This window comes from Protopterus annectens, chromosome 8.part0 (assembly GCF_019279795.1).
Source record: "Protopterus annectens isolate FY-2018-M chromosome 8.part0, PAN1.0, whole genome shotgun sequence".
Classification (NCBI taxonomy): domain Eukaryota; kingdom Metazoa; phylum Chordata; order Ceratodontiformes; family Protopteridae; genus Protopterus; species Protopterus annectens.
The window spans coordinates 379681809-379709797 of NC_056741.1; the positions used below are offsets into that span (position 1 = coordinate 379681809).

General features: G+C 44.8%; 1 protein-coding gene across 2 annotated transcripts in view; it reads left to right on the forward strand.

The window, feature by feature from the left end:
- LOC122808816 (Y-box-binding protein 3-like) overlaps positions 1-27989 on the forward strand; it is a 1306948-nt gene that overhangs the window by 1202804 nt on the left and 76155 nt on the right. For both annotated transcript variants that reach the window (XM_044079878.1, XM_044079879.1), the window contains exon 8: positions 6167-6271. In XM_044079878.1, coding sequence (XP_043935813.1) covers positions 6167-6229 — 63 coding nt within the window. In that variant the 3' untranslated portion in view covers positions 6230-6271. The remainder of the gene's footprint in view (positions 1-6166; positions 6272-27989) is intronic.

Genomic DNA, 27989 nt, shown 5'->3' on the forward strand with positions numbered 1-27989 from the left:
GGTGGTCTGCATAGGACAGGATGTGAGGAATGTGTGTAGATGTTCAGGTTGTTGGATATGCCTGGTTTAGGTACATACCAAATGTACTTGATAGGTCTGATGAATGCTGACTACAGTGGAACAATGACTTCCTTAGACTTGGATGTGGTGCCTTTGTTTATAAGTTGCGCAACATAGAATGATTTCCTCACCACTGTGCACACTTGATCAAAGGCTCAATTACTATGTTTGTCCCCAAGTCCCTGACAAGTGGGTCAACTCTGAGGTGTGTTAATAGTTACCAGAGATGGATGACTTCCAAAAGGATACTGTTATGCATTTCTTGGCAGCATTTCTTGGCATTTAGTTTTAGTCTATGGCTCTGACACCAGTTTGTCTGCATCAGCCCCTCCTGTAAAACATTTGTGTGAGAGATTCAGTGACCACTCCTAATTTGCAGTAGTCTGCAAGTTGTCAGCCAGAGACCACTGACATTGGCCTTCACATCTGAGAAGTAAATGCCAAAAAGGAGTGGTCCAAGGACTGATCCTTGAGGGACTCCTCTTGTGACTGGCCTCTTTGTAGAAGTGGACTTCCCAGTTCTAACTTCCTGGGTCCTGTCTGTGAGCCAGTTGGCTATTCACTGGGTGACATATGCGTTTGTACCTAACCACTTGAGTTTGCCAATGCCCAAGTGGGGTATTGTCAAATGCCTTGGCCAGGTTGAGTAGGCATGATCTGCCCTTGACAAAACCAAGCTGATTTGGGTCCAGTATCTGGAGGTTTTACTATCTTTACTATATCTCTGTCATCTCCATGGTGATTCTTTCCATGGCTTTACATACAAGACTAATGAGACTTATGGGCCTGTAGTTCCCAGGGTCTGTAGATGGCCCACCTTTGTGCAGAGGGATGACTATTGCCTTTTTTCATTCTTGAGGCACAAAGCCTGTTTGGAGGCTATAGTTAAATAGTTATTCCAGAGGCCCTGATAGGTCATGTTTCATGCTATTTAAAAGGCATCAGTGGATATTGTTGATGCAGTGTTCTTGGTCTTAGAGAAAGCCTTAAGGACCTGTTCCTTAGTGATAGTAGGGGGAGTTGTATTTGGTATTTCCTGAGGGAAGGTTTAGGGGGAGAGAGGAGTAAAGTTGGAGCTGAATTTATCAGACCGGAGGTTTGCTTATCTTCTGACTTGGTGTAGGTGGCTCCATTTACAATGAGCTCTGTGCACAATTGTGTATTGCCTTTCAGGTTGCGGACATAGCTAAAGAATGCTTTCTGGTTGTCCTTGGCCTGGGAGGCCAAACTTGCCTCAAATTTGGCTTTGGTAGACTTTGTCCTCTGAGTTTAGTTTGAGTGTTTTTATCCTGCTGGGTGCACCTGCTAAGTTTTTCCATGGTTGTCTTCCTCCTGTTATACGTCTGATTTTATTCCACTGGGGTGGCTTGTTTTTGAGAGTTCTATGCTTTATCCTGGTGGGTACAGCTGCCTCTCTGCAGCTATTAACATGTTTGTACAAGGTTTCTGTGAACTGTTCTACATAGGCAGAAGTGTTCTCAGGGTTTATGGGGGCTTGAAATTTTGCCAGGTTCTCACTTAGCAGGAGGTTAGCTTTAGAATAGTTTGTGAATATTCCTGGTTTAGTTGGGGGTCCAGGATTTATTTTTACTTCAAAGGAGATCATTTTGCGGTTTAAATTTACCAGGGGGTGTGCAGCAGGCTTATATATTAGTGAGGACCAGATCCAGTATGGTTGCACCCCTGGTTGGTGCATTGACCATCTGGTCCAGGGAGTTTGTTTACAAAATCCAAGCATTTCTGTTTCTGTACATTTGATGTTGCGTAGGATTCCCAGTTAATTGTGGGGGTAATTTAATTCACCCATGAATATGGTGTTAGGCTGGATGGTTAGTGTTTCTAATAAGTTTAAGTACATGGTATGGGTTTCCTGGGTTATAGAGGGGGACCTATAGCTTACAAGGAAGTGGTATTGGACTGGATTTTACCTATGGTGATTTGAACATGGAGCAGCTCAAGTGCATTATCCTGTTTGACCAGCCTTGAAGTATATGTTTGATGTAAATAGATACCTCCACCTTTAGTCCCTGCATGTGAAGTAGCTGGTCTAAATGTGTGGAAGACATTATAACCTTGCACTGTTGGTGTGCCTTCTGACTTTAAACCATGACTCAGTGACTGCACAGACATCCGCATTCTCTAGGGCAAAGAGAGCTGCTAGGGAGTGGAGTTTTTTGTTTAGGTTCCAAGCATTGAGCAGTAATGCCTTTAGATTTTCTTGGTTTTGATTTGCTATGTTAGAAGTACTTTTAGTTTGGTATTTCCTAAAAAAGGCACTATGGAGGAAGACTGTTTTAGTGAATATTCGAAAGCCTAGAGGGAACAGGTGTAGACCATCCCTGGCAAAGCAGCACTGTCCCCTATAGTGCCTGTTTTAGGCAAGGTCCAAATGACAAATTGACCACCGTAACACAGGCAAGCAAAATCTGAGGCGAATGCTACTCAACGCTAGAAGTCGAAATCTCAAAATGCACTCCCTCAAGGCACTGCTTTAAAATGGAGAACATTGATATCTGTGCAGTGACTGAGACCTGGTTCAAGGATCCAGAGTGCACCCCTGCATTACCAGGCTATAACTCATTATCACACTTCAACCATATAACCTGGACTGGAACTGCAAAGGCGGAGGTGTGCCCAAATTCATTAAGGATCTCAACACCTCCGGGCCAGTTGCTCAGCATAATGCATCCGAGGTTATCTAAATGCAACTAACTCTAACTCTGGGCAAAATTATAATCCAAATTGTAGCTTGCTACAGATCCCCCATGCCCCAGGATTCCCACTCTCTTCTTGATGTACTGGAAAATGTTAGGGTTCAACCAAACACCCTAATAATGGGTGATTTCAACTACCCCACCATTAAGTAGGAAAACTACTCTTGTATCAATTCCCTTCGCTCAACGCTTTCTGGATTTCATAAATTCCAATACCCTGGATCAACTTATCCACACCCCACCAGGAGCAACAATGTCCTAGACCTAGTCATTACCAACATGAGTGACCGGTATTCCACACCAGAAGTGAAATCCTCGGTCACATTCGACCATAAGCTAATCACCTTAGATATCCACATCCCACCCCACCCCCCATTAAGGAACCACGGTAAAACATTTCTCCAAAGCCAACTTCATGCTTAAGACAGAAGTGGCAAACTTCATGACTCCCATGTAGATGGACAATACAGTTACGACTGCTGAATCCTACACAAATGCACTCTATAAGCACTTGCACGAGTGCATGGATCGTGCTATCCCAAACAGAACCAAGACGCTATCCTCCAAAAAAAAAAAAAAAAAAAAAGCCAGTCTGGTGGTCCCCTGCCATAAACACACTACAACAGAAGGAAGAAACTGTTGCAAAAGAGTAAAATCCCACGAGTGAAGGAGATCCCTGGTCAGCCTCAGTAAGAAGCCAAGATCCCTTATGAGATCCTCCAAAGCTAGCTACCAAAACAAAATTGCCACTGATTCTAAGGACAACTAGAGAGCATTCTATAGCTATGTCAGGATTCTCAATAGCAACATCCAGATCTGCTCTTGAGTTACAGCACAACGGCATGAAAATTACAGAACCAAATGATATTGCCAACATCCTGGTAGGTTCAGTGCTAACTTTACCCCCCCCCCCCCCGTCACCCCTTAAATGGCTCATATCTATACAGGAAGAATGAAGAGAGAGTCCATGTAATCACAACTACGCAGGTAAAAGCTGCACACTCTAAAGCCAAAAACATAACATCCATGGGACTGGACAACATCCCAGGCTGCGTTTTACACGAACTTCAGAACAAACTGACTCCCTCCCTAAGCATGTTCAGTCATAGCCTCACATCAGGCTTTGTGCCCACTGAATGGCGCACAGCAACAGTTATCCCACCCCACAAAGGGGGAGCTACCACTGATCACTGCTACTATCGCCCTATTAGCCTGACGAGCATGGTTTGTAAGGCCATGGAACGTGTCATCATGGAACTCATAAACTAAGACATTGGTAACCTCCAAACTCTGAACCCCACCCAGTTCGGGTTTGTGAAAGGCAGATGTCTCCTGAACCTGATCGACTGAGGCAGTCACCAAAGCTGTAGATGAGGGCAAGGTGGTTCACACAACCTTTCTTGATCTTGCCAAGGCTTTCAACACCATCCCCCATTCTGGAATTATAGATGCTCACTAAACTAGGTATAAATCCTTGCATCACAAGATGGGTTGCCAACTGGCTTACTGACAGATCCCACACTGTAAAAGTCGCAGACTCCAAATCTGACTTTAAATCAGTGACAAGTGGAGTACCACAGGGTTCAGTCCTGGGACCTCTCCAGTTTGGTAGCTACTTCTCTGAAGTACAGGCTAACATACAGAATGCCTTTGGCTAATGAAGTTTGCAGATGACTGCAAACTAGGAGCCATAGTAGAGTCCCCAGTTAATATGGACATCCTACAGAATGGCCTCAGAGACAGATGCCTGGTGTCATTGATATGGCCTCATTCTCAATGCCAAAAAATGCGTTGTCATCCCCTTTGGTAAAAACTCTGTACCCATGAACTGTCATAGATGGCAGTCTACATAAGACCTTGGGACCCAAGTGGACAGTACCCTCCTTTTGATCACACCACAGTAGTCAGGAAATCCTTCTGTGTGGCACACATCACAAAAGGGTTCCCATCCAGGAAATGGTAATTGTTCCCCTGTACTCGACACTCGTTAGACCCATTGTAGAGTACAACACCCCTTTTGGAATGTACCTCACAAGACATCTGCAGCAGCTGGCAAAGCCACAGAAGTACCTCACAGAGGATTACTGGCCTCAAGCAGATACTGTATACTGACCATCTCAAAAAAACTCTAGCTTTACTCCGTAGCATATCGCGTACTCCAAGGTGATCTTTGCCTAACATATAAAGCTATGTCAAACCCAGAGCTGTTGGACATGCTGCACCTAAAGAAATCCCAGTCCCTCTGAGCTACACGCTCTAGGGACCTAAACCTTGTCACCACAATAAACAGACATGCTGGAGGGATAAATTCCTGTCCCAGAGACTTCCCATACGCTGGAACAAGCTACCCATCTATGTCGAGCAAAGTTCCTCATTAGCACTCTTCAAGAAAAATCTTTCAGTGGATGGGAAATATGAAATACACCCCAGGGATCACTTCTGTGTCTCTGCTCGACAGGGACACAGGAAAATAACCAACTTGGGTGGCGTAAGCCAGGGGAACCTTGTTGGATAGGCTTACCCTTGGGCCAATAGCCTAGTACCTAACTATGAACCTATGGTCCGACCATCTCCTATGCTGACAAATATTGCACCCTCTTAGAATGACACCAGAAATTAAGCCAGTTATTAGTCAGTCATCTTGTTTTGTATTGTGCCGTCATCCTTGGAGAAGGTAAAATGCTGCTCAGTATTAGGCTCATACCAGCCTGAGACTGTCATTCCGAGAGCTCTATGATGCGTCTCTTCATATAGTCTAGGGCGGTATGTCTCTGGTCATTTACTCCCACATGGACTGTGGCCTATTAGATGTGCAGGCTGAGTTATTTACCACCTGTAAACAGCACTTGTTACAAGCAAATTAGATACAGATATTGCTAACCTGTGTACTTTCTGAGAATGCGTGATCTGGTTGTCATTTACAAGCTTGTTTGACGTTTAGTGGGATACAAGCTTCAATGAACATAAATTGTAATATTTTGTGAAGGATTTAATTTACGGTTACTGCTTGAAACCATTTTTAAGTTTATTTTTCCCCCATTTCAGGTGCCAGTTGAAAGAGGAATACTTCTGGTCTTGTGCTTTTCTATTCTGTTTATTGCAACACAGTTCAGCAAGCTTAGATATTTTCAGGAATCTCCATAGTAAACATTGTGTAGGGAAAAATCCGTTCTCCAGTATCAGTTTGTTGAAACATAGTAATGGGAGATGGTGCTTAATCCAAGAAAATTAAAATGATTAGTTGCTGTATTTCTTTAAATGTTCTTTGGGAGGATGGGGTGTCAGTCAAAATACATTCTACTTAGGCAATAGCAGCTCCCTTTGCTGGCTCTTAATCTTTGTGCCACATGAAACTTCATATTGCTGACATTTGCATTCTGTTTTCTTTGTAGAATAATGTGGCCAAAGCAGCTGAGAACCCTGCTACTTCAGTAGGAGAGAACACAGCTGAATAAATCCTCTTGTCAGGCTCCAGTGACACCTGTACCACCAGTCAGGTAAGATGTGCAAGAACACTTATGCTTTATGGGTACTCTATATTCACTAAACAAGCATATAAACCTTTAAGATTTTATTGTAGAATTTGGACTTAAAATTGGAAAGCCCCACTGGCTAGTTGATATTAAAAAGTGTTGAATTAATGGGATCTATGTTTAATTGAAGAAAATATTCATTTTTAGGATTTTAATCGTCTACTAAACATTGAAACTCCTGTTTGTATTGCCATTTCATCATATATCAAATCATCATGGTTATAGTTGGCCAATATCGTGAGCGTCCAGTGATGCTGTCAACTAAAACTAATCAAAAGTCATGTTCTTAAAAACACCTTCTGAATTGCACACTATATAAAAATATAGAACATGTTTTATATGTGAATACCTTTAAATTGTGATCATAAAGTACACTCGCATATTTCTTTTAAAAACATTTCCAGTTATCACAACACATTGCTTTGCAGACATAACCATAACTTAACAGGTACAAAAGGCGGTGTCTGTGAATACAGCTACACTTTTAACAGAACAGCTACAGCTGTAATAAAGGATTGCACATCGTAATTCTCTTAAATCACTATTTGTAAACGTCTTTCAACAGTTTCCAGTTTCTTTGGAGAAGGCGGGGCAATCAGCCAACAACTGCAGACTTTACTCATCCGCTCTAATTTTCTCCCTCACTAACACAAGTAACAGCGGGAATGTCAAAATTCTCTTACCTAGCAAGTAATGCACTCTCCTATGTCATCCAACTTGGTTTTGAGCACAAGTCATTAAAGGAGGAAATATTCCAAAAGTTGATTGGAAACCTTAAGCACAAATGGAACTAAGAGTATGTACTTTACGTGGTCGACCTAGCACATGCATGTTTGTGAAAAAGTAAGGATATCTTTACATTCAACTGGGAGCACTGTGTAAAGATCATAAAATGCAGAAACAACCTCATCTTCATTTAAGAATGACAGAACTACAAGTTTTTTTATAGCAAGCTGAAATTCTACAGATTTATACAGAGCTGACAATCCTAGAACTTGCACTTTTTGCCAAATGTTCTGGGCAAAGTGAAACCGCTTTTACATTCAACATTATTAATGTCACTTTTAATGCTCTTAATAGCTGCCATTTCAAAGTCACACCATACACACTTTACAAATACGTTCAAGTTGCATTCTGAGATTAAATGCAAAATGTACTCCCACATATAGTTGCAAGCTTGTTATGATTTTTACTCATTAAACAGTACACTAGAGGTAAACACTTCATACTACCTCCATATGCAATTGATCAATGTATGCTGTACAGTCGGCAAAAACTTCCCTTAATTATGTGTACCATATTGCTGAACTGCATAGGTCAGTTAAATTCTCCTTTGTAGAAAACAGTAACACATGCAAATTGCTGTGAACATCTGCCATTCGTTTCTGAATAAACGTGCAACTTTTCAACTGACCGTTACTAACAGCAGTATACTTAGAGGTGTGCAAGTTTTACTGTCTAACATCATCTTTCTACATCTAAGATTAACTTGCTGAACTATGCATCTTCTAGCAGGAAGAGCTACTGCAATCTCTTACGATGTACTAGCAATGACCTCTACAATTAAATCGGGTACATCTCTACATGACACAGGTTTTACGTTTAAATGTTCACATGTTTAGTTTTCTACTTCACTTGCATCAGTCACATGTTGATGCTTTACTGATTTTTAACAATTCCTCTGTCACATACACTTCAGTTATAGCTCCTCCCTGTCACATACACTTCAGTTATAGCTCTTCCCTTGACACCTTTCGGATAACTTTTGACAGCAACACCAATACTTTTCTTTCACTATCCTTTCAATTGTTTTAATATTGTAAAGTACCATAACAGAAGAGTACGGAGTGCCTTACGCACAATCTAAAGTTAGAGGAACACTACTTGTGTACCACATCTCTCTAAGATTGAAGCAAACTACATATTATCTATGTAGCTTAAAGTATAATACATTCTCTCCAAGAAAAAAAACATTTAATAGTTTAACATAAGGGCCAGATTCAATAAAGCCTACACTTTATATTTATTACTATCACATTTTTTGTGCTTTCTCAGGTTCATAGAATACTAGGCTATTGGCCCGGAGGCCCTTATAAGCCTAGCCAAGAATTTTCCCCATGTTCCCTCAAAATCAGCACCTGTTTCCCCTGTTCAGCAGGTGGGATCCCAGGGGTGTATTTTCAGTTTCCCATCCAGTCGTTCAGGTTCTCTGTTAGAGGGCCAGAGAGGTACGCTGCTTGACATGGAGAGGGAGTCTATTCTACAGATGGGGGGGGGGGTCCTTTGGGACACAAATCTATCCCGCTAACAAGTTCCATTAATGTCACAGACCAGGTTAAGGCCTTGTGTGTGGGTTGTGTGCAGACCTCTCAACCAATCGGGGACAAATTTCAACAGAGTCGGTGACAACTCAAGAAAAAATTGGGGATAATCAGGGACACTTTTAAAATATTAGTGCTATTAACTTGAAACATTGACAAAATCAGAGCATATGAATTAATACACATTTTCTGAAGTAAAAGTCTATAACTCTTAATTATTGTCATTATTCATTAAGTGTAATTCACCACCTTTCCTCCAAAAGTCACTGGTTTTAAGAGGGATTAAGAGGGACAGAGCTAAAATTTGAGTCAATCAGGGACGTCCCTGAAAATTGGGGACAGTTGAGAGGTATGGTTGTGAGTGGAGTTCGACTTGCAGATATGCAGCAACTTCAAGACTGTTTCTGAGATGGCCTAGTTCCAAGGTGGGTTATTACAAGCAATTACCCCATGTGCGAATCAAACCATGTACCTTGTGCCTATAAGGTGGCCACCTTAACCACTATCCCAACCACCCACCCTCTTAACTTCCTGAAGACATGGTTCATAGATTAGTATTGGACTACCTGTCCTTAAGGACCATTTTAAGCCTAGACTGTTATTCCATGTGAGAATCAAACCCTGTACCTTATGCTTGTAAAGTAACCACCTTAATTATACCAACATCCCATCCCAGATGCATTTTGGAAGAGTCCTAGATTAAAACGAGGCGATCTGCCCTTGTGGGCCATTTTAAGCCTAGCCAATTACCCCCTGTAAGAATTTAATGCTGCACCTTGCGTTTGTAAGGTAAACAACTTAACATCATTCCAACATGGACAAAATGAACACCTGCCAAGTTTTGAACCCAGGCCCCGCTCACCTATAGCCCCACTGCCTTAACCCACCAGGCCACACCGATCTAGTCACTCAGATTAGTGTACTACACTTTGTGGTAACCTTTGAGTCCCTGTCGGTATGCAAAGTTGCAAGAATATCAGTAGGAAAACTAAAATTAGGAGGAAATGGGTGTGAGTTGTCTGTTCACTTAGAACGTTGTACACGTTGAATCCCAGGGACAATTTTAATACATAATTAATCTTTAAAGTGCAGTACTTCTGCAAATAAAGAATGGCACACTTGCTATGAAGTATAGACATATTACTTATTTCCTTGCAGATGGCCAACTATGACTATTTGATTGAATTTACGATGAAATGCCTATACAACGAACGAGTTTTGCTTAGTATACAATTAAAAGCCGTTCAGATATTTTCTTCGATTAAACATGGACTCTAATGTACTGGGAGGGCCTGGTAAAGTATACTCACAGCATGAAATCAATGTGTTGTGACTAGAAGCGCTTCTTGTAGTTAGAAGTTTTCTGCTCTATATCCGGGGCTTTTAAACCAAATCAGAGCAAAAAAAAGTGCAATCAGAAGACCACTAAAATGTAAACTGACTTCTGCTTTTAGCTTTCACTTTTCCTCACCATTTCTTTCCATTTTGTCTTATTTTGAAGCAACCACAGTGCTTCAGAAAAGCACAGGCAAGAGCAAGCAAGCAGAAAGCCACTTAATTTTAAGCTGCTTCTGCTTGTACTTCTGCAGTGTCATTCTTTTTTGTAAAGCCACAGCTATTTTTTTTTCTGCTCACAAGTACAGCAGTACCTACAAGGGGCTGGACCAGCTGCTATGAGGTACACAAGCAGATGGCATTGCAACTACCATTAAGTCCATGTGCTGCTGTCATGGCAACATAGGTCTCAACCTGCTGTCTAAGAGGGCAGTCTGGAACATTGACCATAGCAATGTGTGACCATCAAAATGTGGAGCACCCTATTTTCTCACTGAAAAGCATACCTTGACCATGGCAATGGCCTTTCAATAAAAATATACACATTGGGTTGCGCACACATACATTCGTTCACCCTTGTCATACTTCTCAACTACCCAGAATTTTGCAAGAATTCCCAAATTTTTGCCTCATATTTTTGGTCTGTTCCTCAAAGTTTTTCTGGCAAATCAGAAGAATGAAATAAGATAAACAAATGCGAGTTTCAGATTTCTTTCAGATCATGTATGATGAAAATAAAACCTGTTCTAACAACTTGCTAAGTTTATAAGAGCACAGTTTAAAAATTGTTCATTTTTTGTGGTTTTAGCTATTGGTTTTGTCCAGATTTCTTACTCTAGGAGATTGAGAGGTAGCTGTTTAGAGAGAGGAAAAAAATAAAACTGAAGCAAAACAGTAAATCTGAAGTAGTTGACTTCATTTGTCAGTAACCTTTGGGATTCGGATCAGAGCCGGCAATCTTTCACAGCTTAGATCCAAGCTCCTAGCTCCTCCCCTTCACCTATAATCCTCTGCCATCTCTGACTGACCTCGGATCTAGTTTGCCGCGCTTCTGTCAGCAGCTAGATTTTTGAGCTCCTGGTTTGTAGGGTCTTCGGAGTGATCAGTGAGTTTTAAAACTTTTTTTACTATCTTTTTTTATTATCTTTAAGTGTGCGAGTGTTTTTGTGGTCAGGCTTCCCTTTTTAACTGATACCTTTTAGTTAAACGTACCCTCCCCTTCGCTGGTGCATAGCTTCTGTGTTGTGTTTGGGGTCTAACGAGTGGGTTTTTTCTTTAAGATGTCTGAGGCCCCAAAACCCATTTTTTCTAAGTGCACCGAGTGTGGCCATAAGCTCTCCCCAGTGGATGGCCACACTTGGTGTGTTTGGTGCCTTGGGGTTGAACACCTTTCCTCTGGGTGTTCCATCTGCGCTGCGTTCAACCCCAGGGCACTGAAGGACCGGAGGTAGAAACTGATCCTAGCAGGACTTTTGCCCCCGGATTCGGCTTCGGCCTCCGGTGCTTCTGTGGCCTCCATACCCTGCTCTGGTGGTGGCCACTCCTGCCTCTCTCCCTCCGGTCGGAACTCAAAAACTCCCGCTGCAGCTCCGGAGGAGAGGGAGGCCAGGAAATAAAGGAGGGAGAAGCACCACAAGCGACGGGCCGAGGCCTCCGCTTTGGCTTCCCTGGCTAAGCGGTCTTCTCCCTCCAGGGCTTCCCTGTCTCCTCCTCCTCGGATCGGGTTACCGTGCTTCTCACCGGGCCCTGAGGAGGAGGAGACCCAATCTCGGTCAAGGTCATCGAGGTGGCATTCCCGGCCAGCCTCTGTGCCCTCGAGATTGACCTTTAGCCTTTCCGACACAGATTTGGACTGGATGATGCAAAGGTTTCTCCAGGCCCACCTGCAGATGGGAGTGCTCCTGCCTCTCCCCCCTCCCCCTCTGGGGGGGGGGGCTCGACACCTTTCTTTGCCCCGATAGCTCCTTCTCCGACCCGCTTCCCGGGTTCGGAGCCGAGCAGCCTTGGAGCCGGAGGTGGATCGGCGCAGACTCTTTCCTCGAGCCTGTTGGGCCTGTTTTTGTTGGATCCGGGCTCTCGGAGCTATGGGCTGAGCGTCGGATCCGAGGGAATCTGTGTGTCTTCGGCTCCGTCTAGGTCGGAAAACACTGGTCCGTCAGATCCGATGGCTTCGGTGCCAACCCCGATCCGTCCATTGGATCAGAGTGAGGGTTTGCTCTCGGATCCCAGAGAGAGCGGCTCTCCCTCTGCTTTTGATGTGGTGGAGAGGGCACTGTAGAGTGCTTCCAGGCCCCCGGTCCTTGCTTCGGCTCCACCCCGCACTCCCTCTCTGTTGGGTCCGGTTTCCATCACCAGGCCCCAGGGACAGCCTGCTTCGATGTCCCAGGTCGTTCCCTTGGAGCAGGACGTGGCTGGTGAGACGTCCTTGGACAGCCCCCCCCCCCCCCCGAGGACATTCCTCACAAGCGAAAGTGCAAGAGGAGGAACGTGAACTCCCCAGAGTCCTTGACTGATGACACGGATTTGGATGAAGGGGAAGGCTCCCCTAGGTCACCCCCCGAGGATGTCTCCTTCGGAGACATCATGGAAATGCTCAGGATAAGAGGGGGGTGGTCTGCCCCCAAGACTTCCTCGGACGAATCCGTGTTCCTAGAGGCATTCGAAGCAGGCCTGTCTACCTCTTAGGTGTCCCCTCCGCCCGACCCCTTAGTGGACCTTATTTACCACTAGGGTGTGGAAGGAGCTGGACACTGTGGAGCCAGTCCCCAAACGCCTGGATAAAATCCTTAGTCCGCCCTCCGAGAGGTCCCATTGGAGCAAGGGGCCCCCCCCCCAGTAGATGCCATGTTGGTGGCGGCGGCCACTAAGAGGGAATTAGCTCAGGAGAGCCCCTCTGTCCATCCACCGAGCATGGAGTCTCATTTGATGGACCGTTTAGGGAAGCGGGCTTTTAGTTCAGCAACCTTCTCAGTGAGGTCTCTGAACTACATGGCGCATGTTATTCGACTGCAGCTGGACCTTATCAAAGAGTACGCTGCGTCGCCCCTGGAGTCCATGTCTGTGGAGGACAAGCGGTTGTACTCCACTGGGATGACCACTCTCTGGTCCATATCTAACACCTCTATGTGGCTGTTGTCCCACGCCACAGAGGGAGCCGCTAGAGCCAGCGGAACAGGCCTCGTCATGTGGTGTCAGGCCTGGCTCCGGCATTGCGATTTTGCGGAACCCTTCAAGGCGTCATTTTCAAATGCCCCTTTCAATGGTTCTGCCCTGTTTGGCAAGACCGTTCGTGAGACTTTGGTCCAGAGCGAAAAGGACGGGAAGACATCTGCTGTCTGAGTCCGCTTCTCTGCTCCCCAGAGGTCCTTCTCCAAGAACCAAAAGGGACAGAAGAAGATGTGGTTCCGGAAGTCGCAACAATCCCAGTCCGCTCCGGACCCCCAGTCCTTCCGTGGCAGAGGAGGACAGGGTGGATGCCGCCCTAGAGGCAGAGGGGGCCCGAGGAATGGTGGGTCCAGGGAAGCTTTCTCTGACCAGCCCACCCAGCGACCCTGAGGGGTTGCCCGACTGCTCCTCTCTGGAGGCAGTCGGGGGATGCTTTTCGAGGCACCTGGCAGCTTGGGAGTCCATCACGACAGACCGCTGGGTGCTTCGCATCATATCCAGAGGATACCAAATTCCCTTCTCTCACCCCTCACCAACCCAAACGCCTCCCCGACGTCCCACCCGATCAGAGGGAGGCTGCAGCTGTGGAAATTCAGCAGCTCTTAGGAAAAAGAGCCATCCAACACATCTCCCCAGACCAGTTCAGATCGGGTTACTACTCCAGGTTCTTTTTGATGCCAAAAAAGACTGGGGACCTAAGGCCAATCCTCGATCTCTCCCTCCTGAACCTGTCAGTAACCAAAGAAAAGTTCTGGATGGTCACCCTTCAATCCATTCTCCCCCTGTTGTGGGAGAGCGACTGGATGTGCTCGATTAGACTTCAAGGATGCGTATTACCACATTTTGATGGACAAGCGATCCAGGAGGTTTCTCCGCTTTTGGCTAGGAGCCGGTCATCAGTTCAGGGTCCTTCCCTTCGGTCTCACCTCAGCCCCCAGGGTGTTCAAGGTATTAGCAGTGATAGCGGCCCACCTGAGGCTTCAGGGAATGCAGGTGTTTCCATACCTAGACGACTGGCTCCTGACCGCCCCAACAAGGCATCTACTCTGCTCAGCCAGGAATTACTTTCTCCACCTTGCTCCCCGGTTGGGGATCACCGTCAACATGGACAAATCCTTTCTCAACCCCACTCGGGTGATAGACTTTATCGGGGCCAGATTAGACACCAACAACTTACTAGCCTTCTTAACCACCGATAGACTTCACGCCCTGAGGCTACATGTGTGGGCCATTTTACTATCTGCTCCCCCGGCGGGATTGGTCCTGAGGGCACTGGGCTCCATGGTGGTTGCAATTACCCTGCTCCCCATGGCTCGCCTGAACATGAGGGTTTTGCAGTGGACTCAAAGTCCAATGGTCCTTCCATCAATACCCTCGGTCACCCCATTCCCCTCAGCAAGGCTTGCAGAAGGGCTCTCGCATGGTGGTTACAATCACCGGACCTCCAAGCTGACGCCCTTTCTCCATGGCCCCTCCACTAGCCACGGTGACCACACATGCCTCCCGCCTCAGGTGGGGTGGGGGGGCATTATGCGGGCAGGACGGTCCAAGGCACGTGGAACGATAGAGACCTCATTGCATATAAATGTTCTAGAGATGAGGGCTGTGTTGTTGTTGCAAGCACTTCAGAGCCTTCTTCCTACAGGAACAGTTGCAGTTCAGTCAGACAACATGTCGGTCTGGTACATCAACAAACAGGGGGGAACCAGGTCCTACCCACTCTGTCGAAGCTATGAGTGTGGGAATGGGTGATCACCAACCGCTTTCTTATTGCAACGCACATTCTAGGACGGTCCAACATCCTGGCGGACAAACTCAGTCGCACCATACTGTCTCCTTACGAGTGGTCTCTCAATCCCCAGGTAGCGAAGCGGATATTTGCTGTATGGGGACAACCCTGTTGCAATCTCTTCGCCTCTCCTTCAGACACGAAATGCAACAGCTACTTCGCTCGAATTCCCCCCACCGGGGAATTCCCGAGAGACGCTCTGGTGCATGCTTGGCCTCCTGGTCTTCTCTATGCTTTCCCGCCTCTACCTCTGATGCTGAAACTTCTACAGAAAGCCAGTCGGTTGGGGAGCAAAATGATCCTCATTGCCCCATTCTGGCCTCGTCAAGCATGGTTCCCTTACCTCTGGTCTCATCTGGAGAATCCACCTTGGATTCTAGATCCCCTTCTGGATCTGATTTCCCACCCCCTAGGCCTCCTAGCCCCCAACCTGGACAATCTCAAGCTTACGGCTTGGTTGCTTCAGTTCCACTCGTAGCTGGGACTCCCGGTATCTCCTCCCCAGTTAAAGCTATCCTAGTAGCAGCACACAAGCCCTCTACTAGGAAAGTCTATAGGTGTAAATGGAAACGTTTCGCTATTTGGGCGAGCGTCAGTACCTAGACCCTTTCACAGCTCCGTTGCCCTCCGTCTTGGATTTTTTTTTCAGGGCTTTTTCATCAGGGGGCTAGCTGTTCCACAGTCAGTTCAACTAGCAGCTATCTCTCATTACCACATGGGGCATGAACTGGGTCCATTGATCACCTCGAAGTTATGTAAGACCTTTCTGAAGGGCACCTTCTTACTCAGACCTCCAGTAAAGGAAGTAGTGCCTCCCTGGAATTTGACGTTAGTACTCCAGGCCTTGACAGCTCCCCCCTTTAAACCTGCAACTTCAGCTGATCTCAAACATTTGTCATGGAAAACAGCCTTTCTCGTTGCTATTACTTCAGCTAGGAGGGTTTCTTTCCAAGCCCTGTGTGTAAAACCTCCTTATTTGACCTTCCACAAGGATAGGGTTTACCTCAGGACCAATCCCTCATTCCTTCCTATGATTGCTTCAGAGGCAAATATTAACCAATCTATTAATCTGCCAGTTTTCTTTCCTGAATACCAGAACAAAGGAGAATACAAACTGCATAGACAGCTGCGTTTTTACATTCATAGAACGGCTGGTCATAGACAATCTGACCAGTTGTTCGTCTCTTTTTGCCAAATTTAATTTAGGCAAATCTGTGTCGAAGGCCACCTTGTCGAGGTGGATTTCACAATGCATTCTTTTGGCTTATGAGAGTTCTGGCAGGCCCGCACCTCAGGGAGTCCGTGCTCACTCTACTCGGTCCATGTCTACTTCTGCTGCTTTTCGGGCTAGAATACCCCTGGATGATATTTGCTCAGCAGCCACTTGGGCTTCACCTCATACCTTCATCAACCATTATAAATTGGATATCATCTCTAGAGGGAGAGCATCCTTTGGCTCTGCAGTGCTCCGGAACATCCTTCCATGAAGGCCGCCCAAGGTACAGGTAGCTGGGGACTCTGTCTCAAAGGTTGCTGACAAATGAAGTCAACAACTTCAGATTAAGAAGTTATGTACTCACCATAACGTTCCATCTGAGTAGGTGGACTTCATTTGTCTGCAACTATCCCACCCTCCTTCCCCCTGACCTTCGGATGTTTTTTGGCCAGAAGTCTTTACTCTGCCCTTTTAAGGAAGGTAGTTAGTTTCCTTTTTCAGTCTTTTTGGTTATGGGCAAACTTGATCTGAGGTCAGTCGGGGATGGCAGGGGATTATGGGTGAAGGGGAGGAGCTAGGAGCTCGGATCTAAGCTGTGAAAGATTGCCGGCTCGGATCCGAGGTCGGATCCGAATCTCAAAGGTTGCAGACAAATGAAGTCCACCTACTCAGATGGAACGTTATGGTGAGTACATAACTTCTTAACTACAATACCAGCAGTTAAAAGGATTCCTTTTAACTGCTGGTATTGCAGTTATTTAATTTGATACTGTTTTGCTTATATTTCCTTCAATTTTAGTTTTTTCTCCCTGTCTTTTAAACATGGTTTTCCACAACCACTCCTACACACATGGTCACGTATTTGGGAGCTCTCATTGACTATCAGTCTATCTATCTATTGTCCTCTAACAGTTTGATTCTCATACTGCAATGGTGATTGGCTGTAATTTCAGAATGAGCCAGTCAAAAACTGTAGCACAGCCAGCGCTGTTCAGTGTTGAACAGTGGGGTAGTAGCTATTTGGTTTGTATGCCACAATGTCGATTGGCACTAATTGTGGTATACAAACCTATCAAATGCTGTCTAGTGGAGCCAAAGCTGTTCAATGCGGAACAGCAGAACAGTGGGTTTGCTTGTGGTAGAATAATGTTGTGTTCCACATAATCCGGAGCACTTGGCTCCACAGCATGGCAATGGGACCAGAATTAAACTGTCAAGGATAAACAAGGTATCAACATGCAAAACTCTTGAGTCTGTGTGCACTTGCCTCTATTTGTGTTTGTATACACACATCTTGAGTAGATATTAAATACTTGTGACTTTTTTATATTTGGATGCAAAATACATATTTCTGTTCTACACATTATTAGCTGAACTATTTTCAGTCCAAATGTTCCCACAAAGAATGACCTGACGTCAGGATTGAACTCTGAACCCTAGTTAAAAGCAATGTGCTGCCTTCTTATGGCATAGAGTTTGTCTGTGATATCCCTCTGCACATACCCTTGGTAATCATTCCTTCAATCCAAAGGTCTGGTCAGATTTTTACTTTTCTTTGGGTATGACTTTGGTATTCATGTGGACTGCCAAAGGCCTGAAGGTGGGCAGCCATGTCTATCGCATTGTCATTGGGACTCCTGTTTGTTGCCAAGTGTTTCAATGCTCAGAATTTTGAACTGGATGCAGGTATCCTGAGTTTTTAGCAAGAGAGAAGTTGTATTGTGCTTTCTATGTTTTTGGTCACTGACTATTCACAGAGAACATCTCCCGATGTCCTTCAAGAATGCAACTGCAGTCCTTACATACGGGTTGTCCTGCCTCAGGCAGCCCTCGGTCGGCCGGATTCCAAAGTCTGGGTCCGACGTCGGCTGATGTCGCCTCCTCCCCGACGTCATAGCGGCCGGGGTATAAAAGTGTCAGCCGACACCATCTTCCTCAGTCTTTCTTGCCGCGCGGTGCCCGAAGCAGAAGCAGTTCGCAAGTGCCGGTCGGTCAGCTCCTGTGTGTTTCGTATCCGAAGTCATCAAAAAAGCTAAGTACCCCGTTGGGGATCTTTTTCTTGCCTCAGCCGATGTCAGAAAAAACTGAAAAAGTTAATAACTGTCTTGTGGTAAACAAATACCTCATAAGGATTTCCATTCTTACTGCCTCCCCTGCCTTGGCCCAGACCACGACGTCTCGGCCTGTGCTTGCTTCAATAAGCGCACACTCAGGTGCCGGGCAGAGTTTGCTGAAGACTTTTTTGGCGACAAATTCTCCTATACCATGCCGTCGGAACAACCGACAACTCATATTTCCAAAAACCGGAAGGACCGGGACCGACCTCCTCGGCCCGCGACTTCCACTGACTCCACGCCAAAAATTACCGCGAGTCCATTGGCCCCTTTTGAGGCGGTTCTTCCACCGCTCCGGACCGACGACGACGCTTTACCGATCACTCCGGCCCCCGAGCCGGTGCAAGTGGTTGATTTTCCTCCAGATTCTGAAGCCCAAGATTTACCGGAGACCATACCAGTGGACAAGGTTACTCCAGCACATGGGGCAGCTAGGCCCCCTATGTTTATCAAGGCCTACACACGTGCTAAGGCTGCTAGCCAGGCTAAGTCTCACCCTCCTAAAGCTCTGCCTCAGTCCACTTCTGATAAACAAATCATGTCCGTAGCTGCAGATTTAATTTCCTTAATCAGAGGCTCTCAGGCCCATCCTGAAAGAGGATCTCAGCCACCTTCTGACAAAAGGCCCAGGGTGGAGCATACTGACACCTCTTCTTCAGATGAAGTCTCTGGTGACTCTGATCACTCTGATACCCAGGAAGAGTCCTTCCAGGCCTACGAGGATTCTGATGCGGAGGATTCAATTCCCTCTGCCTCCCCTCCTGAGGATATTTCTTTTGGGGAAGTTCTTCACTCCATGAGGGAGCACTTTCAGTGGCAAGGCCAGGAATACTCCGATTCCAGGAAGCAGCTTCGTACCTTCCTTAAGCTACCACAACACAGGCCTTTAGCTATCCCTCCAGTGCTTGATGTTCTGGATGATGTGTATTCAGATTTGAGTGCTTCTGATTCTCTCCCTCCTGCTCCTGTCAAGCCGGACAGATACTACAGGGTTCCTGAAACTCAAACATTTCTTTAAGGCCCATGCTGTTGATCTAGAAACAATTTCACAGGGCCCCAAAGGGGTGACTACATCCACGGCCAAGAATCCCTTGCCCTCAGACAGGGAAGCTCGGTCCCTGGAGAGGTGGGGCAAAAAAGTTTATACCTCAACCACTCTGGCTATGAGAGCCCTCAATTGCCTTTTTCATATGTTTCAGTATCAGGATTTCTTGATGGATGACTTACAGAAAAAGTTAGCCTCTCCTGAGCCTTTAGATAGGAAGGCCTTGCAGGATGTGGTTCACAACACACAGCAGGTTAGCAACCTTTTTCTTCAGTGTGGATATGATGCATTGGAAGCTTCATGTAGGGCAGCTATGACAGGGGCCGTCATACGTAGACATGCATGGTTAAAAGAACAGCCATTACCAGATCATGTTAAAGCCAAGCTTCTAGATGCACCTCTGGAAAAGCACAAGCTATTTGGTACTAATGCTCAGGAAGTGTTGAAATCAATTGAGGAAAAGGCTAAATCAGTGCAAACAGTCAAGGATTTCCTCCAGGTTCAGCCTCCTAGGTTCAGCAGGAATTGGCCTTCTAAGAATTGGTCCTTTCCGGACACTGACAAATTTCAAAGGGGAAAAAACAGGCGTGCCCGAGGAAGAGGGCAATACAGAGGCTCCTACAAGGGACGCTAATGGCAACCGACTAATCAGAGAGGTGGCGCAGCGACTTCCCTTGCCCCACAGGGACAATCACAATGACTTGCCTTTGACACCGCCGACCAAGGCTCAGAGAAGCACCTTTAGGCGGAAAATTATCCTTATTTTCAAAAAACTGGCACATTTCAACAAAGGACAAATGGATTCTGGACATAATAGACCAAGGCTACAGGTTCCACTTCCATACGTTACCAACAAGACAAGGCATGCCAAACCTGCCACAAAATCAAAGGGCAGAGGCATTCGAACAAATTTCAAAAATGAAACAAATCAAAGCAATAGAAAAGGTTCCTCCTCAGGAACAAGGCCAGGGATTTTACTCAAGACTGTTCCTTGTTCCAAGAAAAGAAAGGCAATGGAGACCTATACTGGACTTGTCCGCTCTAAACACTTTTCTCATTGTACCAAAATTCAAAATGCTGACGTTACAGCAACTCCTTCCCATGCTGGGCAAGGGGTCTTGGCTGGTTACTCTGGACCTCAAGGAGGCATACCTGCATGTCCCAATCAGACACAGTTGCAGAAGATACCTCAGATTTCTTGCAGGGTCAGAGCATTATCAATTCTCAGCATTGCCTTTGGCTTATCTACTGCGCCCAGAGTATTCACGAAATGCCTGGCATCAGTAATTGCACATTGCAGACTCCAGGGGATACAAATATACCCTTACCTGGACAACTGCCTTATACAAGCGGACAGCAAGCAAGCCTTGACAAAAAACTTGAATTATGTCATTCACTTACTACAGGCTTTGGGATACACAGTCAACTTACAAAAATCAAGACTACTGCCATCCCACCAAATAACTTTTCTAGGAGCCAAACTAGACACAGAATCTCAAATGGCTTACCTCACAGAAGAGAAGCAAGAACAACTACCTCATTACTTCAAAAGCCTAGCAAAGCTCACCCAGATGACTGCAAGGAAAATCCTGTAGGCCCTGGGTTTCATGGCATCTTGCATTCTACTAATTCCACTGGCAAGACTACATAGAACTACAATGGTACCTAAAAAGCTTATGGTCTCAACACAGCCACAACTTAGAAGCAATTATCCCACTCATCCCATGTCTACAAAGGGAATTCTTGTGGTGGGCCCAAGCAAGCCAGTTAAACAAAGGTATGCCTTTCAACAAGCCTCAAACAAGCCAAACCATTACAACAGACGCCTCAGACCATGGATGGGGGCACACATGGAGGGCAGATGTATTCAAGGGCAGTGGACTCCCCAGGAAGTACATCTGCACATCAATCAAAAAGAGATGTTAGCAGTAATGCATGCAATCGAGGCCTTCAGAAAAAATCTTCAGCAAGGTCATCTATTAATAAAGACAGACAACACCACTGTTATGTGGTACATAAACAAGCAGGGAGGTACTCATTCTTACCCCCTTTGCAGACTAACAATGACTCTTTGGGAAAAATCCCTGAAACTGAACATACAGCTACAATCCCAGTTTGTTCCGGGCAGGGACAATGTTCTAGCGGACAGTCTAAGCAGAAACATTCTGGATCCACACGAATGAATGTTGCATCCAGACATTTTTTGCACAAATAACTTCTGCATGGGGGAGGCCGGACGTAGACCTCTTTGCCTCCCACCTCAATCATCTGAAAAAGTTCTGCACGAGGTCACATCATCCACAAGCCTGGAGAATAGATGCTCTCTCATTCAGCTGGAATTCTCTAACAATCTATGCATTCCCACCTCTACCATTGATGACCAAGGTGTTACTGAAGATCAAAGCAGAGCAACCGAAAAGCATCTTAATAGCTCCAGATTGGCCAAGACAGCACTGGCATCCTCTGCTAAGGAGCATAACTTGCACCAAACCGTGGACCCTGCCTCTGTGGTCTCCACTCTTGACTCAGCACAATTACAGGACGGTTCATCCAAACCTGCAAACTCTGCGGCTGACAGCTTGGAGGGTCCCATGATTTCTCCACATATCTTTCTCCAAGGAAGTTCAACAGATATTATTAGAAGCACGCAGACCTTCCACCAGAAAAGCTTATTCAGCCAAGTGGAAGAGATTCAGCATCTGGAATACCAACAGGGGACAGGATGCATCAGTAATGAACATTCCACAGATATTGGAATACTTGGCGGACATGCTGTGCATAATGGACTTTCCTATTCTTCCATAAAAATACACGCTTCAGCAATTGCAGCAAGATACAACACCGATCCTCCTGTGTTCTCACATCCTTTGCTAAGACAATTTCTAAGAGGGGTAAAGAATATCAAACCTCCCAGAAAACCACCAGTGCCTGCATGGGACCTCAATTTTGTGTTGGAAAAATTAACTCTTCCTCCCTTTGAGCCAGCAGTATCTGCAGAATTGCAATTTCTTTCCTGGAAAACAGTTTTCCTGTTAGCAATAACCTCAGCAAGGAGAGTTTCAGAGTTACAGGCCCTCATGGCAGTACCTCCATTCCTCATTTTTCATCAGGACAGGGTTTCTTTAAGAACCAATCCTTCTTTTATGCCAAAAGTGATTTCAAGGGTGTCTCTAAATCAAGCAATTCACCTGCCTACTTTCTTCCCCAATCCTCAAAATAAAGGGGAAAAGCTACTGCACACTTTGGACATTCACAGACAACTACGCTACTACTTGGACAGAACAAAGGCCAACAGAATGTCTGACCAACTATTTGTAGCTTACGCTCCTGGAGTACAAGGAAAAGCAATTTCCAAGCAAACAATTTCAAAATGGATTGGACATCGCATCAGGTTTTGTTATTCCTACCATGGAAAGGGTGTGCCAGCCAATGTCAGACCACACTCCACCAGAGCTACAGCCACCTCCACAGCCTTCCTAAGAGGGGTGGCTACAAAGGACATTCTAGAAGCTGCTACATGGAGCTCCGTGCATACATTTTCCAAGCACTACAACCTCCCTTTATATTCCAGATCCCGAGCAGGCTTTGCTTCGGCAGTCCTGCAGGGCATTTTAGCTACACCATCCCTATCTTAGAGCCTACCACCCCCAGCTTGGCTATGGTATTCAACCCATATGTAAGGACTGCAGTTGCATTCTTGAAGGACATAGTACAGTTTTGTACCTACCATAAATGTAGATGTCCGATAGACATGCAACTGCAGTCAGGTTTTCCCTCCCTCCTTCCCCTCTGTGCATTGGGTCCACTTTCCTCCTTTTATACTTAGCTGGGGATATCTGTTATGGTGCATCTGTTTATTGCTATTGTGTATGTCTGGAATTTTTTTTAATCCAGTTCTAATTTTAGCCTTCCTCGGAGGGCACCTGGCATCTGGGGCAAGAAACACTGAGGAAGATGGCGTCGGCTGATACTTTTATACCCCGGCCGCTATGACGTCGGGGAGGAGGCAACATCAGCCGACGTCGGACCCAGACTTTGGAATCTGGCCGACCGAGGGCTGCCTGAGGCAGGACAACCCATATGTAAGGACTGCAGTTGCATATCTATCGGACCTCTACATTTATGGTAGGTACAAAACTGTACTTTTTATCTCTACTTGGTACTGGCATGGGTATAACTGATAGCTCTTTACATTAGACAGCTGGCCAGCAGTTTCCAGCTTATCCAGTATTTTCTAATTTTAATCTACTTATTTGACTTTATGGAATCTTGTATTGGTGTTTGATACTAGTTTAATCTTTGTTCCTGTGCCTTTTTTGAGCACGTTGTAGTATCTGCCAAGAACAATAATGATCAATAGAAATGACTATTAAAAGCCTGCAGAAATACAGAATGTCTTAATTAAAACTAGAAGCAGGTTTAATAAATAGAACAATTGTCTGTGCCTTATATTTTAACCAGCCAAGCGCATTGCAAATAATGTCTTCTTAATAGATGATCCAAAGCTCATAGTTTCCCATGAATGGGAGGATGTCTAGCTGCTTTGAGTTTTTTACACACATGAAGCAACACAGTGAAGTCCATAGTAACCACCTTCCAGCACCAAAAAGCAGTGCAGAAACATCTAGTGATACCTTAATTTGCCTGTTGCTAATTCCTGAAAGCTAAAACCTTGCATAAAATAAAGGAGGAATCTATCCTGTGCTTGCTACAATATTGACTTTTACAAATATTTTAACAAAGCACAATATCATATCAATGTAGCTTGCATCTTGCTGTGTGCCTTTGTCCTTGCCCCTGTGGGTGAGAATTTTAAGACCGGTTCATTAGGTGCACTTATTTTGGAAGCGCAGAAATGTAAGAGTAGGTTCTACCTTAATATTTGATGTATTCAAATGCACGAGTCCTAGACATTTTGCAAAAGATAAAACAAAATGAGAGCAAGTAGAAGGCAAATCTGCAGGAAGTAATAACATCACCAACATGGATGGATGGCTATTTGAACTCTGCAAAAAAAGCATGCTGTGTACATGTCAAGCCATGTCTGACAAGCGAGTGTTACATATCACTGGTCATCATAGCCACACTTGATTTTTGCAGTGACCCCCTGAAATTCCTTGCATTTATTGAATCCTGATTATACCAAGCATGTATTGCGACCTGAAGTGAAGGTCCCTCTGCAGAGTAGAAGTAATGTACCGATTTGTCACTTTGGACATCTAGTCTCTGACATTTCTGCATGGTCTATATTCTGGAGCCTGTTCATATCATACTGTCTTTATCTGGGGTAAGTGTGTGCATAACAGGTTTAATTCTGTGCCTGTTTTATCCTGATTCTGAACAAAATTTTCAGTAGTATAGCAAGGGATTCACCAGGCACACTGTGGTTATAAGTGTTAAAAATGTAGGAAGCAGAGACTTGTTTGAGAGGGGGCTTGTTTTTCTTTTATTGCAACAAAACCAAGATAAGCATGAACACTTCCATACAACATGCATGTTAAACCATAGAACACATCAGTAATGGAGAAGTCGTAGTTGGGAATTTGATGAGCAATGGCTGTGCATTTTTGTGTGCACACTTGTATATCCCAAAAAATGCAGGCGTCCCTGTTAGTTGGATGTTAATGTTGTGCATGCCCCCTCATGCCACGTCTTTGCTACTAACAATACAAACATATTCAGGAAGTAGTGGACAGCATTGAAACAGCCAAAATGTGTACCTAATATATCATTGTTTTAGGGAATGTCACTCCATGAATTCCAGTTGACTTTAGACGCTGCTTATCTGCATGAGTTGCCATCGAAGGTCAGGATGTGCTCCCATTCTGATTTGAACTGAAACTGTCACTGAGAGCTTCTGCATTTATTTGGCACTGCAGTAGTCAGAGTGGTCTCAGGCAAGCTGAATTTTATGGTCAGTTCTGGCTGTTTACAACATATGAGTAAGATGGGCATGCCCATCCTGAGGGGTATGCTCACACTTGGGGGCACACTTTGCATTTAATCCCTGGTGGAGCCAAGGGATGCATGGGGAATGTTCTTTGGGGGGTGGGGGGCTACAAGACTGTTGCCAAGTTGCTACAGAGCTAGGATGACTCACCAGCAATGTCCATTGCACAAGATTCCCTGTGATTCACCTGCAGTACCCATAATGTAATATTCCCTGTGGACAGGATGGGTGCTTATGGGGAGGGATATAAGCACACAGAGATCCTTCCCAGCAGCATTATGCTACCCAGGGTGCCTTGATCTGCTGGCCAACCCCAAGCATGGATTGGAAAATTTTTGGGTGAAGTTTGGTTCAGTAAACCCAGTGAACGACAGTCCCATAGGAATAGACTGTGTCAATAGGGGAAGACCATAATTTTAAATAAATCTGTAGTGACTTTAACTTGTACACGGTAAGGTGAATATTAAAATTTGGGAATGACTTTGACTAGCATGTATATTCTGCTTGTGAATGTTAAGATCAGTTTGCTAAAGCAATGTCTTTCGGCTCATCTCAGTTAGGGGTCACCATAGTGGATCACCAGTACGCAGATTGGCAGTGGTTTTTAGTGTCAGGTTGCCAGCCCGGCGCCCAACCTTCAAAGAAGGCACACACACATGCACCTACTTGCATGTCTTTAGAACTCGCTTGACTGCAGGGAGGACATGCAAACTCCGCTTGAAGGCACACCAGCTGAAAATCAGTTCTTTGCTATCATTTGTGATTCTGATATTTGCCATCCTAACTGAAAGGCATTGCTTAATGACGTACCTTGTTTAAGCATTTTGTTCATTTACGTTTATGGTTGTTGGTGCTGATCTTACTTGTGACAGATGTGGATACATATTTAACTTTAATTTTGCACACCATTTCCCAAATTACTTTACTAAACTGGTAATTACCTCACCCATTTTCCTGAAGTAGTTTCCTCTAATGATTTAACAGGGTTTGCTAGGTTTATTTTATTCCACTGGAGCATCACTTTTCCATTTTGTTTGGCAAGTAAAGGTTGATGTGAACTTTTAATATACTGCTGCACTGTCTCTACACTGCACACAGCTTGGTTAGCTTGTAAAAGGGAAAAGCCAAGTGTCTATCTTAGCCTAGCTGCTGTATGTCTTTGTAGCAAGTGAGAGCATTTAATTGCTTCAAAACTGCAGTTGGCTCTAAAGTATGGCACTGTGCCTACAGCTTGTTATGCTGATTTCTGAGGGACGTGTGTGTGAACCAAATTTTGAGTGGTGTATTATCTGGAGCTATATAGTGTGTGTATGTGTGGGGTGACCTGCAGTCTGGAGGGTGACGTAGTGTTGCAGAAATCCTGGCTATACCACTGCCATATCCAGGTATGTACTTGTGATCTAATCACAAGTACAGGATAAATGTGGTACTTTGGTGTTTTTATGCATCTATCTTGCTTATGTTAATTGTTTTTCCTGTGTGCTGTTCACCTGATGTATTTGCTTCTCCTGGCAGCCTCTGTTCTAACGGTACTCCATTTAGTACTGGTCGAGTATGTTCCACTGGATGTTCAGGTTGCACTATGATCAGATGTCTAGCTAACTAGCAACAGTAGTACATTATTCAGAGATGAGACAATGATCTCAGTATAACAGTTGGATTTCTATAAATAGCATTGGATTGTGAGTTCAGGAATAGTTAGTACAGATTGCTTATCTCACCAGGGATAACCATACAGAAGTTTTTTTTTTGCCCTTTCATGAAAGGGGAGACAGCTGCTTGGTTAATGCTGGGCTGCTGTTTAGCAGAAGTTTACTGTTCATACATGATATAAGATGGACCTAAACTGTAGGATAGATGCTCATCTGTGATGCCATTTTATCTTGCAGGTTGCCTCCCTAGAGTGCGGCATAAGTGGACTGGCATGGGAAATAAATATCTCCTCTTTCACTGCTAGTGGGTGGGTACAGGAAAATAGTAGTATAACAATTTCACCATAATTGCTCAGGCACTGCAAATTAATATCACACCCTTATGTTGTGCTCCTGTAAGGACTGATGCTGCCTTTAATGCACAGTAACCACTTACTAAGGCCTCATGTTCTTGGCCGTCTAATTGCATTACCTGTAAATGCTAATATCTACAGTTTCAACTATCTTGAGGAAGCAAGACTTTTTTTTTTTTTTGGGCTAGTTAGTCTAACATTTCAGGCAAGTCTTCTTTCCCCATCCTCTATGCATGGTTTAAACTGTGCCTGTATAACAAATACTCCAATTAAATAAAAACTTGCTGATAGTTTGTAAACCTGATAAACAAGAATAACTTCTGCAATGTACAACTTAAACTTTCATATTAACATACAGTAAACTGTCAGTTAACCAGCACCTGTGAAGATTGGTAGATGCCAGATAAGTAGTTTCCAGTTGCTTGAGAGTTACAAATCTCAGGCTGTTTGGCATTGAACAGAAGAGGCTCTGCTTTGTGATTCTTGATTTGGCTCGTGTACAACTGGCATTTAACCGAAAGTATTCAGCTGATCATTCTCCATACCTTTATGTAAAGGTATATAACTTTTTTTTGACTGCATAGAGGCAAGTAAATTTTTATTTTTGAGGAATTTGAAGAATGAGGGACCTTATGCTGCACAGGATAAGGTGAGGAAAGTGGGCAAATTACTCCCTCTGAAAGATGCAAGGGGAAAAGATGAGATGGAAGGTGAAGTCATGAGGTGAAGTAGTGTTGCAGGA